The sequence below is a fragment of the Rhinatrema bivittatum genome, chromosome 17 (assembly GCF_901001135.1).
Source record: "Rhinatrema bivittatum chromosome 17, aRhiBiv1.1, whole genome shotgun sequence".
Classification (NCBI taxonomy): Eukaryota; Metazoa; Chordata; class Amphibia; order Gymnophiona; family Rhinatrematidae; genus Rhinatrema; species Rhinatrema bivittatum.
Window position 1 is genome coordinate 26,723,604 of NC_042631.1, and position 17,004 is coordinate 26,740,607.

The 17,004-nt window shown below is 41.8% G+C and overlaps 1 protein-coding gene and 1 long non-coding RNA gene across 4 annotated transcripts in view; one reads left to right on the forward strand and one right to left on the reverse strand.

Moving 5' to 3' along the window:
- The window catches only part of NUCB2 (nucleobindin 2), a 45,982-nt gene extending 31,245 nt beyond the window's left edge, over nucleotides 1–14,737 (forward strand). For both annotated transcript variants that reach the window (XM_029582694.1, XM_029582693.1), the window contains 8 exons: nucleotides 6,575–6,760; nucleotides 8,044–8,134; nucleotides 8,733–8,791; nucleotides 9,021–9,113; nucleotides 10,098–10,187; nucleotides 11,650–11,820; nucleotides 12,836–12,917; nucleotides 14,072–14,737. In XM_029582694.1, the coding sequence (XP_029438554.1) occupies nucleotides 6,575–6,760; nucleotides 8,044–8,134; nucleotides 8,733–8,791; nucleotides 9,021–9,113; nucleotides 10,098–10,187; nucleotides 11,650–11,820; nucleotides 12,836–12,917; nucleotides 14,072–14,193 (894 nt within the window). In that variant the 3' untranslated portion in view covers nucleotides 14,194–14,737. The remainder of the gene's footprint in view (nucleotides 1–6,574; nucleotides 6,761–8,043; nucleotides 8,135–8,732; nucleotides 8,792–9,020; nucleotides 9,114–10,097; nucleotides 10,188–11,649; nucleotides 11,821–12,835; nucleotides 12,918–14,071) is intronic.
- LOC115079295 overlaps nucleotides 1–17,004 on the reverse strand; it is a 160,288-nt gene that overhangs the window by 27,557 nt on the left and 115,727 nt on the right. The window lies entirely within an intron of this gene.

Below are 17,004 nucleotides of genomic sequence, written 5' to 3' on the forward strand. Positions count from 1 at the left end.
CTTTACGTCATGCTGATGTGGAACTGCACAACAAACTCAAGGTTTCTTTCATGCTAGCATTTTTTTTTGCATTAAGGTAATATTGAGTATCCCCATGATTACTCCAGTACTCTATAATGAAGCTCTTTAGCTACAAGAAGCTGACAGGAGAAAAGCAGCGCAGTTGTGTGCAAAGCGCAGCCAAAATATTCCTTTTATCATAGTGGTGTACAAAACGGCACTCTCTCAAGCCAGTACTGGAGTAACCCTAGACATTCTGGTTTTCGGGATATCCACCATGAATATGCCTAAGATTTGTGTGCAGGGGATCTATCTCGTGCATGTTCGTTGTGAACATCCCGAAAACCAGAATGCTTAGGGAGTACTTCAGTATCTGTTTGAGAAACACTGTGCTACAGCACTTGTAGGTGGATAGAGGTGAGACGATGACCCTTGTCAATCTGATTGAGGCTCATCATTCTGAATGCAGCCTGATAGCCAAGTGCAGTGCTCTCTTCCTTCCTCTGAGGAGAGCAGAACTCGAATGCTTTGTAAAATAAGACCTCAGAGGCGATTGTGGGAGAGTGATCTATATTGTCAGAGACATAGTGCAGCAGATTGCATTAGACTACACAAAGCAATACTGTACATCTCTCTCTACACTCCATGCACCATCTGTCTTTTTTTTTTTTTTTTTTCTTCCCAGTTTGTTCATTTCTAAGGTTACAGGATGTGCTCATCAGACTGACGCACTTGGCTTCATGGTAGATTATACCATGATTACAGGTAAAAACTGATTCCATTCAGTTGACAGTAAGTGAATGGCACAGTGACACTGCTACAATCTCATATGAACTCTGATCTTTTTTGGGTAAAATTCTAACCAAATTTAGAATAAAATTAGATCTCACTCTCTATGAATATGTATCTCAGATAAGAGAGGATCCAGGGAGGCTCTTGCTCATTAGTGAATACATCTATTAAGCACATTTGTTTTCCTCTCATATTACCTGTGCACTGTTTGTTTGCTAACTAATTACAACACTGTGCTTTCACCGTAACTCATTAAACGTATGTAGTCGCTATTGATCAGGAAATGCCTCTCTCTAGCTGTTTCTTTTTTTGATCTTGGGATACTGTTTCTTCCTGTGTGATTTATGACCTTATTTTTCCAGACATAAGAAAAACATGCTTTTCTTCAATGATGATGAAAAATAGGTGCTGGTAGTCCTAGAGGGAGCTGAGAATGAAGCGTGGGCACGCAGGCCACACCACACGGGTGGCTCTGCCGTTTCAGTTCTGAGCCCCTCGCTCTTGTAGAGGCTGCTAGTTTAAACGTCAGATTGCATGGCTGATAAGTTTTCCAGGATCCCTTGTAACCGCTTTCATACACTTTAGGTGACAGATCTGCTCACCCTCCCAGGACTGGCTGGAGAGGGAGAGAGAGAGAGAGAGAGAGAGAGAGAGAGAGTGAGAGTGTGGTGGGCATACAGAGAACAAACTTAAAGCTGTGATGCAGACTTCCCCTTCAAAGGGAAGAAGTAAAACCGGTTCAGCATGAATTGGGCAGGATTCTCTTTGTGAACCCTGAGAGAAACATGGGGCTAGATTAAAGGTGCGAGCAAAATCGAGGCAAAAACCTCGCAAGTCAGGAAAGAGGAAATCTAAGCAAAAGCTTCTACCAAAAACTACCATGGGGCTTTGCTTGATTCTTAAATTGAATCCTTGAGGGCAAAAGCCCCACAGCGCATTTTGTAGTCTTAGACAAAAAAAAAAAAAGTCAATTGCAAAGTCTCCAAACACAAGAACTATAAATTCAATACAGCATATACCTTTTTAAGCCAGGAGTCCTTTTGATTGTAAAAAGGTGTATGAGATGCTGCAAACCACTTTTAACTTATGGGAAGCATGTCAGACTTCCTTTGAAGATCCCCCTGAGCCATTCTAGCTTTCACAGTGACCTTACATAGCCCGAGCCCAACATTTTTTTTTTTTAATTACCTCCTGCCTTTACCTTTCTTCCAGCTTTTAAGCTTCCCAAGTTTTTACCCCTTGTTAAATGTAACTTTGCCTTATTCACCTCTCTTGTTAATTACTTTTATTTATTGCTTCAGTTATACCCTTGTTTTATGTAAACCGATCCGATATGGTTATTACTATGAAGGTCGGTATAAAAAAGTGTTAAATAAATAAATAAATTTTTCAGGTGGTATATCCTGGTACTAAATACCAGCACATTTTATTTATTTATTTATTTAAGGTTTTTATATACCGGCATTCAAGAACTCGTTCTCATCATGTCGGTTTCTGCTGCCTATTCAAATTGTCCCCAAAATAAGCAGGTGCCTGGTGCCGCCTCCATCCCTACTCCCCAAGACGTGCAGGAGAGTTCTCCAGCTAACCCCCCACGAGCCCACAGATGAATGCGGGCGTGCCTAGCCAATCCCCATGGGCCTGCAGGAGCCTCCAGCCAGTCTGCACTGGTCCGCAGGAGAACGTGGGAGGTGCCTGCTGAGGCAGCCAATCGCCCAGCCCCAGGGGAAGGTGGGAGACGCGTGCTGCAGAGGGGGAGCTGTTGCCTGCATGCCGTCCTCACCACCTCCAGTCGCGTCCCCTATTCTCATCCTGAAAAGCCTCTGTAGCTTCGGCTGAAACAGCCAGAGTTGGAGTGCGGCCCTGAGGTGGAATGAAAAGATCCCGTGCCATAGAGCTGTGGTAGGAGGAAGGACTCGGGGGGGAAGAGGGACCATTGCCTGGGGAGAGAAGAGGGCCCTGGGTAAGGAATTCAGTCTGACTGCTGGGAGGAAGCGGGGGAGGAGAGACAGAAAGGGGCTCTCTCTCTTCTCCCATGCCCCTCCTAAACAGGCAGGCAGAGTCCCCTCTTTCCTTGGGTTCAGCACTGGGAGAAAAGTAAAGATGGAGATGTTATATTGGGGCTGCTGAGGGAATGCGGGGGCTGCCTTATGTTGGAGGTGCAGAGTCCTCATTGTTTTTGGGAGAGAGAGGTGCGTTAAATTAGGGCCCCAAAATGTCCGGTTAACAAAAGGACATTACTTTTGGTTTAGTGATGTGTCAGCTTTGGGAAATGTGAATGTTCAGCATCTCTGGTAACAATGACAGTGATTTTCAAAGAGCTCCTCACGGCCCCATATACACGCATATTTGGCCATGCAGAGATCTACTACAGTAAATTATAACGTGATGTGCAGATTATAAAATATGCATATGTCTACTCCCCACCATGTGGGCATGTATTTTTGGTTATGCACGAATACCTGCTTTCCCTACCTTGTTTATAAACACCATGCACGTATATTGTACGCATGGAAAAAAATATAATTTGTGTAAATCCTTGATTTATACGCGGCAGTCAGTATATGTTAAAATATGCGCATGTAATTGAAATTCCAGGTTTGCTGATATCTCCACCAGTTCACCCAATCCTTAAGGTCCTCTTAATTCTTCACCCTGAGCTCCACCTAGTTCACTCAGACCTCCCATCCAATCAATAGCAGACAACAGACATGTCTGATATCGAGTGCGCAAGTTAATTAGCTGGTGTAAAATTGCATGAATAAGTTGACAAATGTACTCGCGTAAGTCTCTTAGAAAACAGTAACATGCGCGTAAGTCTTGGGCCCCATCCCAGAATGCCACTAGACTGCACTTTATTTGTGCATGTAAAAGTGTGCACAAAACCAAAAATATGCATGTTTTTTTGATGTATCTAAAATAGCAGATACATAAATAGGATTTGAAAATTAATTCCTTTTGAATTTTGCACAGTACAGTTGGAAATTCTTGTCTGATTTTCTCCAGTGTTGCACTGCTTGGGATTTCAATTGTCTGTATGTTTGTGATTATTTATTCTGTATTAGATGTAGTCTTCTGGTTTCTATTGTAGGGATGTATAGCAGTCTGGCTTGTTATGCTTTCCCAATAAGTGGCGTAGTAGTGTTTTAGGGACTGGTGTAATATTTGCAGTGTTGCTGGTTGCAAGGATAGAGCTAGCCTGTGCTGTTACCCCACCCCCTTCCCAAAAGACAGCCTTGCATTTCAGTACTAGTATTTTTTTTTTCTAGGAAAAAAGAGCTGTCTAACCAAACAGGCAAGTCCTTAGTTTTACTTCTTTAGGTGCATCTTTCATATCTTCATTATGTAGCCAGCTCCTAAATGACAGAATAAGAGCACTGGAGTCACTGAAAGCTCACTATTGATGTGGCCATTTGTTGTGGCACTCAGTAGCCCTGCAGCCAACATCTTTTCCTCAGCTTTAATGCAAGATCATCATTGATCAGCAAGTGCGTCTCTTGAGCTCGCTCTTTTTTTAAATTTTATTTTGGGATACAGTTTCATCTGGTTTGGTTTGTTACGTCTTTCTTTCTTTATAATCCTCCTGTACCGGAATTCCCATGCTAAGCAGCTTACAGGCATACAGAAACATTCTTTAAACAAAACAAAAAACCATACCACCATGGATAAAAAAAACATAAAATGACATACTTATAAGAACATAAGATATAACATACTGGGTCAGACCAAGGGTCAATCAAGCAAGTGGCCAATCCAAGTCACAAGTACCTGGCAAGTATCCAAACATTAAATAGATCTCAAGCTACTATTGCTTCTTAATAGTTTATGGATTTTTCTTTTAGGAACTTATACAAACCTTTTTTAAACCCAGTTATACTAACTGCCGTACCACATCCTCTGGCAATGAATTCCAGAGCTTAACTATGCACTGAGTGAAAGAATTTTCTTTGATTTGTTTTAAATGGACTATTGCTAACTTCATGGAGGGCCCCCTGGTCCTTCTATTATCTGAGAGAGTAAATAACCAATTTACATTAACCTGTTCAAGTCCTTTCATGATTTTGTAGACCTCTATCATATCCCTCCTCAATTGTCTCTTCTCCAAAATGAACAGCCCTAACTTCTTTAGCCCTTCCTCATAGGGGAGCCATTCAGTGCCCCTTGATTTGGTCACCCTTCTCTACACTTTCTACAGTGCAACTACCGTATATCTTTTTTGAGATGTGGCGATACAGAAGAATTATGACATCCACCGTTTTATTTGCCATTCCCTTCTTAATAATTCCTAACATTGTTTGTTTTGACTGCCACAGAACACTGAGCAGACAATTTCAATGTATTATCCACTATGACGCCTAGATCTCTTTCCTGGGTGGTAACTCCTAAGATAGAACCTAACATTGTGTAACTACAGCAAGGGTTCTTTTTCCCTATATGCATCACTTTTGCACTTGTCAACATTAAATTTCATCTGCCATTTGGAAGCCCAACCTTCCAGTCTCACAAGGTCCTACTATAATTCATCACAATCTGCTTGAGATTTAACTACTCTGCATAATCTTGTCATCCACAAATTTGATCACCACACTTGTCGTACCCCTTTCCAGATCATTTATAAATATATTGAAAAGAACCAGTTCATGTACAGATCCCTGAGGCACTCCACTGTTTACTTTTCTCCACTGTGAAAACTGACCATTTAATCCTACTCTGTTTCCTGTCTTTTAACCAGTTTGCAATCCACAAAAGGACATCGCCACTTATCCCATGACTTTTTAGTTTTCTTAAGTCTCTCATGCAGGACTTTGTCGAATGCCTTCTGAAAATCCAAATACACCACATCTACCAGTTCACCTTTGTCCACATTTATTCACCCCTTCAAAAAAATATGTAGGAGATTAGTGAGGCAAGACTTCCCTTGGGTTCTCAGTAATCACAGTAGAATTAAACAACCACCCTTTGAGTGAAAAAGATTTCACTATATTATAAAAAAAAATCTCACTAATATCAGATCAAACACACACTAGTTCAAAATCTACTACATTTAAATTGAAAGACCTCATATGACTACACCATGTATCTTGGTGTCTTGGGAAATCGTGCCAGTGGATTTATAATCATCTGTCCATGAATAATCTGACACAAGCAGCGCTTAAGAAATTATCAAAAAGTCTCTATATAAGATGTGCTTTTCATCAACCAGAATCCTTCATTAAAGCATCAGTGCCTCTGCCTTACAGCAAAATTTAATTGAGTTATAAGAGGCTGAAGAGGGAGATAGGAAAGAGGATGTTTAAAAAAAAAAAAAGGATTGACAAAATGTATTAAGAAATGCACTAATTGAAAACAAATTAGTAGAGCTCTGACAAAATGCCAGTTGGCTCGCTGTTCCCTTTCTGGTCACTTTTCTTAGACTGATCCACAAATTGGGAGCTTTTGAAGCAATTTGTGATAAGGCTCGATTAGGGGTTTCAGGGCAGCCAGTGCGGTGCACCCAGAAAGTGACCTGGGAACTAAGAGCTGTGGTCTCCTTTTTATTGATTTATAGCACTATCTTTTAGTGCTGTTCACCAGTGAGGAAGGAATTGCATCGTAGCAGATGTTCGAGTGTGCCACGTCGAACTGCCTGCCTCTGCAAATTTAAAATGTGGCTGGAGGTCCTTGGCACGGCTGAATGCAGATATTTTAGGGTGTTCAAGAGCCGAGCATCAACTCTACTGCCTTGACTCCTTATCTTACAGCATGCCACCCCCCTTAACTGCAAAGGTTTCTTGCTTTGTAGGCTACGAGCGATTTGGAAAACTATGATAAGGAGCGACATGAGGAGTTCAAAAGATATGAAATGATGAAGGAACATGAAAGGAGAGAATACTTGAAAACACTAGATGAGGAGAAGCGAAAAGCAGAGGAAGTCAAATACGAGGAGATGAAGAAGAAGCACAGTGAGCACCCAAAGGTTAACCATCCGGTGAGTGGAGGCAAAATGACAAGGATGACCTCTTATATTGTATCTACTAGCCAAAAAAAAAAAAAAAAAAAAAGTGTTTTGCGCATTGGTTTCTAATCATGAAAATTGATGAAACAGAATGCGGTTTTGTAAAAATAAGAACTTAGGACATGTGAAGGCTTCCACTTCGCATAGAATCTCCACATCAAAGCACAATCCAAGGAAATACCTTTTCCTCTTCATCCTGCCAGACCAGTCTAGGTGGTTACTGGTCTTTCAAGACTCGAGGAAAGCCAGTTAGCGGGTAAGACCTAACTGAACCTTAATCCCCTTGGAGCAGATACAATAAATATGCGCAGAAAATGGGTTCTCTGTGTTGAACACCCGTTTTCCTAACGCACCTGTCCATGTCTCCTGGGTTCCCAATCCAATATTAAAATGAGGGGTCGCACTAAAAAGGAGGGACAAATGTGCATCTCTAGCACCTTCTTGGAATCAGCCACATAGGAGAGGTGGCTGCCAAACTGGTTGGGAAAACTGACGCTCAGTCTACAAGCGTCAGTTTTCTCGTGCTACTGGCATATACACGCACAAGATACATGGCCTGGACAGTGTGTCTTGTGTGTGTATTGGATGTCCACATTTTTTTTTCTTCTTCAAAAATGTTTATTTGATTCCTCCTACATAGTATCACTATAATATTATTAGGAGGAATCTCAGAAAGCAGGACTTTTTCTTTTTTTTTCCAATGTGCCCTTGAGCGTGGTGTACCTTTATGCCAGCCCGGGCTGGTGTAAAATTTGCCACATTTCAAGGGCGCATTGGCCAAGCGGAAAACTTATTGGATTGCAGGGGTTAGCCAATAGCCTCATCTACATGGATTTGCATGTGATGAGCACTATTAGCTATATGGAGATTTGGACACGCTAATCCCCATGTTAGGTTGTGCACAGCGGCTAGTGCATGGTATTGAATCGCCCCTTAAGTATTACATAGCTAGAAATGTGGCCAAAAGAAACAAATAGTTCCAGTTGTTTTGGGTGCCATTGGCCCGATTAAAAAGAACTTCCAAGTGCACCTTGTACATATTTCAGCCTGTGAACTCCAGAAGTCGGCTCTCTTTGGCACAATGCAAGAATTAAGAAGATCACTAGTAGTACATCTTTGAGAAATTGAGATCATATACGTTCCTGCCATAGAATGCACAAAAACTAACCTATTTGGAAGCACTACCCTTAAACTTCCACCTGCCCAAAGCATAGTTTGCTAGTTGGCAATTGTAATTATTTTTAATTGAAATACAGGGAAGCAAAGATCAACTAAAAGAAGTTTGGGAGGAGACCGATGGATTGGATCCCAATGATTTTGACCCCAAGACATTTTTCAAGCTCCATGGTAAGAGAATTTTATAAACTACTGGGAGGAAGGTCGGAGCTTCTAGTATATAGTTTAAGGAAAAGGAATGACACCATCTTTCAGTGAAATCTGTGTAAAGGCCTACATTTAGCTAATTTCTGGACACCAAAGGTAATGTTATTAGTTTTACCCATCAAGAAGATGATTGTTTGCTTAAGCTTGAATTTTGTTTTGATCACTTAATGTTCTGGGCTCGATATTGAAAACAAGTTTAGCACTAAATAGCCAGATAAGTCTTCTTATCTGGCTAAATGGTGGCCACTAAATATCTGGCTATGTTCAGCAGCGGCCACTTAACCGATAAGTCACTTATCCAGCTAAGTAGATAACCAGATAGTGCTACTTATCTGGTTATCTTTACCAGATAAGTACCTATATTCAGCCTTATCCGATTAAGTTAGCCGAATAAGTTAGCCCTGCTCAACATGATATAACGGGAACTTGTCTGGTTATATTCAGCAGCATAGCTGTGCTGCTGAATATCCCTTCTAAGTTCTACGGATAAGTAATATCTGAATATTTTTGAATATTGGGTCTGTTTCTAATTAATTGCTAACATGGTATTTAATTGTTGTAGATTCCAATAATGATGGTTTTCTGGATGAACAAGAATTGGAAGCTTTATTTACTAAAGAGGTAAAAATCATTTTTTTTTTTTAAGACTTTTGAATGTTTGTATTGTTGCACAATGTACATATAATTGAATTCTACTGCCATTAAATGAGCTAGACAGACAAAGTACCCTATTTTAGCCAGCTTCTGCTAGGGAAAGATGTATTTTTTTTGTGTGTGTGTGCAAGTAACACATGTAAACTATGTACAATATCTTTCATTTTTGTAAGACTTATTGTTCTTGACTGTTCAGCTTGAAAAAGTCTACGACCCCAAGAATGAGGAGGACGACATGGTAGAAATGGAAGAAGAGCGGCTAAGGATGAGAGAACATGTCATGAATGAGGTAGAAGTTTCAGTGCAATATCCGTTCCTTCACCCTTTTTTTTTTTTTTTTAATGGATGGGGATACATTTTATCTGGGCTTTCAAGATGGAATTTTTTACTTTTCTCATTCTAGCAGCTGGGATTGCTGTGAACATGCGATCCCAGCACAGAATGGGGTTCAGTAAGGTATGGAAGTGGGTTGGATGGCTAGAGTTAGGGGAATGGAGAGAGAAGGCTCATGAAGGTCAGAGTTTGGCTAACTAAGGTAGGGGGAGGGGTAGGAGGGGGATCTCTGTACTCTCCCATTTTTTTTAAATCTAAATACTTGCACGGGTTTGGGGGGTGAGGGTGGAAAGGCCTCAGCCCAGCTGGGCACTTTATTTTTTTACATTGATTTAGGGCCTAGGATTCAGACCCACCCTCCACATTTTATTTTACCGGCCATCACCAATGAACTGGCTGTATTCTTTTGATTATAGCCGGTTAAGGCTAAAGGTATTTTATTTATTTAAAACATCTTATATTCCGCTGCTTCCTAAAAATGTTCAGTGTGGAGAACAGCACTACCTTTAGCCAGAAAACTTTAAACCTAACTGGCAATATTCAAAAGATGGCCAGTTAGGTTTAAAGTTATCCTGCTAAATATTTGGGATAACTTATCTGGCTACTTTAGCCGAATAAGTTATCCTTAAGTTAAGAATAAGTTAGGCTTTTTCGAATATTGGCCTCCCTACATCTCTAGAATTTCCCAATCAATACTGGGGTTATTGAAATCTCCTAGTATTACTGTGTTGCCAAGTTTATTGACATAGCTGCCGTTTAAGACTGTCACAATAATATTCAAAATCATAAACCCAGCTATTCAAGAATTGATCCACCTATAAGCTCTTGCATCCCTGTTCTGTCTTTTAAGATGTTCATTGATCTATTGACAAAGTACATTTTAGTGTAAAAAATGGCAAGAAAAAAATCCTCACATTGATTTGTTTTGTTTTAATGATAGGTTGACCTTAACAAAGACAGATTGGTTACCATGGAAGAGTTTCTGAAAGCTACACAAAAAAGGGAATTTTTGGAGCCAGATAGCTGGGAGGTGAGGTCCTCACGTGCTTACTGTGCTGCTGGTTTTCTGGAGGTTTCTAGACAGGATGATTGGATAGTCAGGGCATGCCGTTCAGGGATCAGACTTGATACAGATGCACTGAGGGGGTTTTGTTTGTGGAAAGAGGAATGTGACCTTCTTCTCCAGAAAGTGACTCAAAGGGTGGGACTTTTACAGAAGATCATGATTTCAGTTTTAGAGACGTCTGTGAAAAAACATGGGGAGCCCTCGAAGATTGACTAAGCAAGTTGTGGATCGTTAGCTTATTATAAGAAAAATATTTTTAAAAATGTTACATTCTTTCTAAAGAGGACTTGGGTATTGGAGCTGAAGAAATAAATCAGCATTTTAAGTTCGTTTTTTTTTTTTTTGACAATTTTAGTTTTCTATAAGTTCAGTCATTTTCAGCCAATAACACTTAAATTGCAGTGACTCAGATACTTTGTCAGCATCGCAGACTAGCCCAGCCCGTGACACCTTAAATCTACTTCCTGTTTCCTCTCCAGAAAAATCTGGAAGTAGACTGGTGACACAAAGCAAATGGTTTGGGGTGACTGTTGGTTGGCTGACAGTGGTTCAAGAACCCACACGATTTTTTAATTTTTTTTTTTAACATACATGAGAACTTTTATAGATGTTGCAACTTTAGTATTGCTTTGAAGGCAACTGACACCAGGCTGAAAATTGCTGCATGTATAATTATCCAAAGATAATGTACAAGAGCTTTCATGACTACAATAAGTCCCCTTTTTAGATGAAGTTATGTACACCTTCAATTTTACTTAAAAATATTGGGCTCATCATGAATCACTTTTTTTGAATCAACATGCAGGAGTTGAACACTATCACACTTTTTTAAAAGTACCAGAAATGCCTATAAGAAAATTATCATATCCATAGTAGAACTACCATAGTAATATGTGCATGAATCATAGGAGGTATTTCTGTTATGCTGTTAGAGGATTTTTATGGCCATCATTAATAACATTTTTCACCACATTAACACCACCACCAACTAGTATGTTCCTGAGTGCAGTTCTGTTGCAATGGTTTCCTCCAGAGCATCTTGTAAAATGGCACTGCTTTGCCGTCTTGGAAGTGTTCTACGATCCTCACAAGGTCCCCCTTCAAATGTGCACGACATCTGTGCAGGGCTGTGAGCCACCAGTTTACAGGCAGAAGTGGTTCCTCATTCAGGTGGTACATTTTATAGCAAATTGTAGCAATTTGCTTTTCTATTTGTTTTAAAATGCGAGATTTCAGGGCTGTTAAGGTCCCTTCTTCAGGAAAGGCGACACTTTTTTGTACCAGGAAGCTGATCCCGAGGAAAGTTCAGCCAGGCGGGAAAACTCGCTCACGCAGTTCAAATGGGTCAGTTCAGGCGCTTGGGTCTGTGGGAGGCATCCTCTGTCTGTGGGAATTCTCAGTTCTTGCTTCCTAAATCATTTGGCAGACCTTAGATCAACAGCAGCTTTTCTCCGAGCAAGAGCTGAAGGAATTTGAAAATCAAATAATTCTGCAAGAAAACGAACTGCAGAAAAGAACGTTAGAACTTCAAAAGCAGAGGGAAGACTTGGAGAAGCAGCAGGACCAGCTTCAGGCTCAGAAACAGGAACTCCAGCAGGTATTGTGCATGAAGACCTTGTGCTTTACGCTTCATACTCCTGTGAGAGAATGGAAGAGACCATGGGCTAGTGGACGGCACTGGATGCAGCGAAGCGGAGGACTGGTTCACCGCATCGCTAGCCAGATTCCTGCTTCTGTTGCTGCCTCGTTGGGTGCTTTTGTTATAGGGGTCTCATATTTTGGACTGCAATAATATTATTTGTTATGATTTTTATGGGATTAAAAAAAAGTGCCCCTTGTTTCTATAAGGTCTGTTTTAATAAGTCTCCTTCCCCTGACTCTGCTCTTCAGTTGTTAAATGCTATGATCAGATTTTGCATGCAGCAAAGGATCAACCCAGAAGCATGTGGAGTTTGCTTAAAATTTGTAATGTGGGTGGGGACAAATAGGAAGACCTTTCAAACTCTTTAAACCTGACTATCTCTGCAGGAATGAAAGAAAATCAGAATTTGTTTATTTAAAAAGAATAGCTCGGCTGTCTACAATAGTAGGGAAGAGTTTTGTGATTTTAGGGGCAATCGTCAGACTGGCCAGTTTGCTGCATATCCCTGGGGGTATTTTCCCTGCAGACTTTGCCCCAGATTTCAAAGAAAGTCCAAACACAAATTTCCCTTGTGAAGAACGTTGCGAGCAAAAAGTGCTTGTGGACTTTTTAACCCGCTTTCCGTGTGAACAAGTAATGAGCACGGTTTTGAAAAGCCAATCTACGTGTGTTGTTTTCCCAGTATCACCCAAACACCCCCCCCCGGCAGCTAAAAAGAATCTGTGTATTCTGGAGCATTGCATCTGTGTTTTGGCAGATTGAGAGAGTTCAATTTTCACACAATTTACCCATGTGAATGGCTTTCAAAATTGCTTCCCCCCACCCCCCCAGCCAGATGAACACGATCCTGCCACAAGAAGTAGAGGGGTAGCTAAGTCCATCCATCCCCACTGTTAGATTTTGGGAGGTATTGAGAGGAGAGCTAGGAATGCTCCTAATTGCTGAATTTGTATTTTCTTAAAATTACCAGGCTGTACAATATCTGGAACAGAAGAAACTGCAGCAAAATGTCCCACCATCAGGACCAAACGGGGAGCTGAAATTCCAGCCACGTACGTACAGGATCTCATTTCTCTGTATTGCTCGGTGTCATTTTTGTATTGTTGCAAAGATTCCTGGACAGCTTTTTCCCCGGACTGCAACGTGCTCTGAAATCCTAAGGCCAAAAGGGGGACTTGAAAGATGTTCTTTTTAATGTTCAGGATCTGTTTCCAAAGACCGTACGGAAAGTTGTAAATCCAGTGCGCCATAACTTAATGTTTTTAGAGTACCATAAATAGGTCTGGGTTTAAGAGCGGAAATTCATATTTTTCTGAAAGAAAAAAATATTTTCCTAATCCATTTTTCAAGAAGCACTTTTAAGAAGTCCGTTTCATTTCAAAACGAAGGCAACCTGAGCGCTGAGCTGCCGTGAAATACGGCTGCTGAAGGCAAAGCTAATGGAGGAACTTCCGAGGAGGAGCTCATCAAACTGGGCTGCCCTGCGTGGTGATGCATTCGTGCTGCGCACGTTCAAAACACTCGCAGGACATCAGTCGTAGATTATTTTTGGCACAGTGGCAACTGGGCTGTATTGAAGGACAGTTTTTTTTACTTGGGTGGCCATAGGGAAATGTGCTCTTTCATGCTTTGCAAAAGACTGAGAGCTGCAATGGACGGGTGATTGGCAATTCTTATGTTCTTAAATCATAAAGCAAACTGGGATTAGATCAGTCTAGCGCAGCATTCAGTCTTCAATAGTAGCCAGTAGAAAATTCTTGGAGTAGTTGTATAAGAAATGGGGCCTATGTAGAGTAGATAGTCCTCCAGTTTTGAGTTTAGGGATGCAGTGAAGCTGGGGTATCATCTCTCACATGACAATGTTTTTTTTATATTTAAAATTAGACCTCAGAAAAAAGTGTTAAGCGAGCTGCCATAAAACTAAAAAGCCATTTTGTCTTGGTTTTTAATCAAGCTCCATTCTTTTGCTGATTTTCCTTCACCAGAAATTCGGGTTTTCGGCCATTATGACTGTGAGGGACATTAGCTAAACATGTAGACTGCCTAAGTACAAATAGTAAGGAGATTAGTAGCCGTTAGTCATGCAAATTTGAGTGTGCACTGTGGAGAATTTGGCCCTCATTGCTAAGAAAACTAAAAGAAGGGTAAGAATTCACAATCGTGCAATCTTCTTTCCAAATCTGAGGCTGTCCACTTTGTTTTTCAGCTGGGGAACAAGCAGCAGGGAATGTTGAGGCCCATCCCGCTGGAGGAAGTCAACCTTTGCCCCCAGGACAACTCTCGGTGGCACATGAAGCTGCAGCTGACCAGATCCAGTCCCACCCTTAACCCCTGTTACTGCCATATCCAGACCTTTTTTTTTAAATTTTATTTTATTGGCGGGGGGGGGGGGGGGGGGGGAGGTGATGGGGAGGGATGGGCCAGGAAGATGAGGGGGCCAAACAGATTCAACACTGAACACTCACAATCACTGTTCTGTTTCTTCTACTACCTGTAATGTCATGGAACATGTGACAGTATTAAAATCCCGAGTCACTCAAAGGTTAGATTTCAGGACTTGCCGGTCCGTCCAGTCCTCGAAGATGACGTGATGGCTTTAAAGACCTGGCAGGAAAGAGCGAGATTTGAAGGGGAAATGTCGCTTGGCTCAGATCGCCTGCCACACAGTACTTCTCCTTGCCACCAGGGCGGGTGGCATCTGGCGTCTCCTTTTCTCAAGAGAAGGGCAGAATTGAGCTGGGGTAAAGCTTCTCTCAGCCTGGCACCGGCTTCGTGCTGCTGGTCGCTGAGGGGTCAAGTGAAGATAGGGAAAAGGATGTGGGAACTGCAGACTTCTGAGACTAAATCAAATAAAGACCTTTGATGAATTTCAGGGCTGTGGCATTATTTCCAGCATAATGGGAGCACAGACTAGCCAGGTCATTTAAGAGATTGGTTTTTCATGTTTGCAAATATCTACGACTCGCTGTGAGTAAGAATTCTACGAGTAATGTGGTTGTGTGTTTATCTCTTTCCCCATTAATCCAGCACTGCTCTCAAGCAAGATCCACTTTTGGTGTAGCAAAAACTTATTGCAGGGCAAGCCTATTTTTCAGTGCAAGGAAGTCTGCTGCTTCTGATAAGATTCTTTCTGCGGCCTGTAGTACCACTGAAGTAGAGGTTTTAAATGAGCTGTGCTGTCTCTTAGTCACAACATTGGTGTAGTTATGTATTTCCTTGCACTGTATACAGAAATCCCACTATTTTTCAGTAATCTTATCATGCTTTTATTTTTAGCTGTTATAAAACTCAATCTGTTTGCAAACATAAGTCTAAAATTGCATGGCAACTTAAAAGAGCGCATTCTGCAGGTAGAGAAGCGGTGTGTGTGCTATGGCCATGCAATTCTAGACTTTTATTTGCCTCTCACTTTTTTTGTTTTAGCTTAACATTTTGCCTGACTCCCTTTTACTCCCCTCCACACCACCTCTGTCACTTCAGCTTCTCTGCAGCCGTCTCCCAAGCTGGTCCCTTTATCATCTCCTTCTCCCCACCTGTGCATCCAGTCCCTTTCTCATTCCCCCCCCCCCCCACACACACACACACTTCCTCCTCAGCTGATGCCCCTCTTCACTCCCTGTAGCCTGCGCTATTTCACTTCCATACTGCCTTCAGCAGCTTCTGGTGCTACAAGCCCTACCACTTTCTTCTCCAATCCTGCCACTGCAAGCAGCTGATGCAACCTGCCACTCCCTATCCCAATTTCTCTGCCCCCGCCACAAAAAAAAAACGAGGCCTACCCAGAGTCTCTACTGCCAGAGCAGCCTCGCCTGCTGAGCCCATGCCATCCTGACAGTACCACTGCCTCCAAGTGTCTTGTTCCGGAGCCCTGACTTATTGCTGTAACCAGCCCTGCCCCCTCCTACGCCACATTGCACAGCTGATGCTGCCCGACGTTTCTCCTGATGTGCTTTTCTGCCACTGCAACCTCAGGCCTTCTCTTGCTGCTGCTGCAAGCTGTTTAATTTGGCCATGCATGAATTGTCTTGGGAAATGTGATTTTCCATTGATATCCCTAAGAACATCTCAGAACTTCAAATCCATGAATGCAATAAAGTGAAGCTAGGCTAGAGTAGGTTGTTCTTTATGATGAGGAGCCAGGAAACGACCTTAGCGCTGTTGGTTCTGATCTGTGAAATTTGGAGGTGTACAGAAACCTTTCTCCACAAGAGAGACGCATAGCAGCCAGGCTAGCGTGAGAAACAAAAATGGTGCAGGTTGAATATCTGCTGTTATCTGACCTTTTACTTGCAGAGTAGAAGCCTCAAGGAGAGCTTGAATCCGGATGGCAGCTTCATCCAGTTGCTGTGTTTCAGAAGCTTATGCCCAGTGCACAGGGAAATGAATCCCAGACTATAGCTGTGCCCAGTGTCTTTGAGTAGACTGGGATATAAAGGACATTAGGGGCCCTATTTACTGAGCATTTTTCCCATCAACCCAAGATGAGAGAGATCCTTTCTGCTGCACTTTATTGTTCTTTCATAAGTTACAGCAGCCATTTCTCTTTTAGATGGGATGAATCTTTTGTGATCAAAATTCACGAAGAGAGGGCCCAAGTCTAGTGTTATTTGCAGAGTCCTTTTATTGCATGGCAATCCCCAACAGTTGTATTGAGCCAGAGTTAATAGTTTCTGCTTGTTTAAGGGAAGAATAGAGGGCCTGATTCAGACACAATAATTATGAAGAATGTTTGTGATCCCTTGGTGCATTTCTCCTGGTGGAAATGCTTGAACTGTCTGGCCCAGTGTATGTTCACTAATCATCTGCTGCTAAAATGTCATTCCTGTGTGTAGCTGCTTTGTCTTAAAGTCCCCGTCAGCTCATTCTAGCAGCTACAATCACTTTCTTGTTCAGAAACAGTGACACAAGACACCCAGGATGTGTTTTTGTTTGTTTTGCTCTGTCAGAAAGAGTTTGGCGAGACCTGGGGGTGATAGTGGCTGATGAGCTTAAGGAGTGAAACAGTGTGACAAGGCAATGGCCGGAGCCTGAAGAAGGGTGGGATGCCCAGAGAGCATAACCAGAAGTAAAAAAAAAAAAAAAGGAAATGATCTCACCACTGTACAGGTCCATGGCGAGGCCTCACCTGGAATACTATGT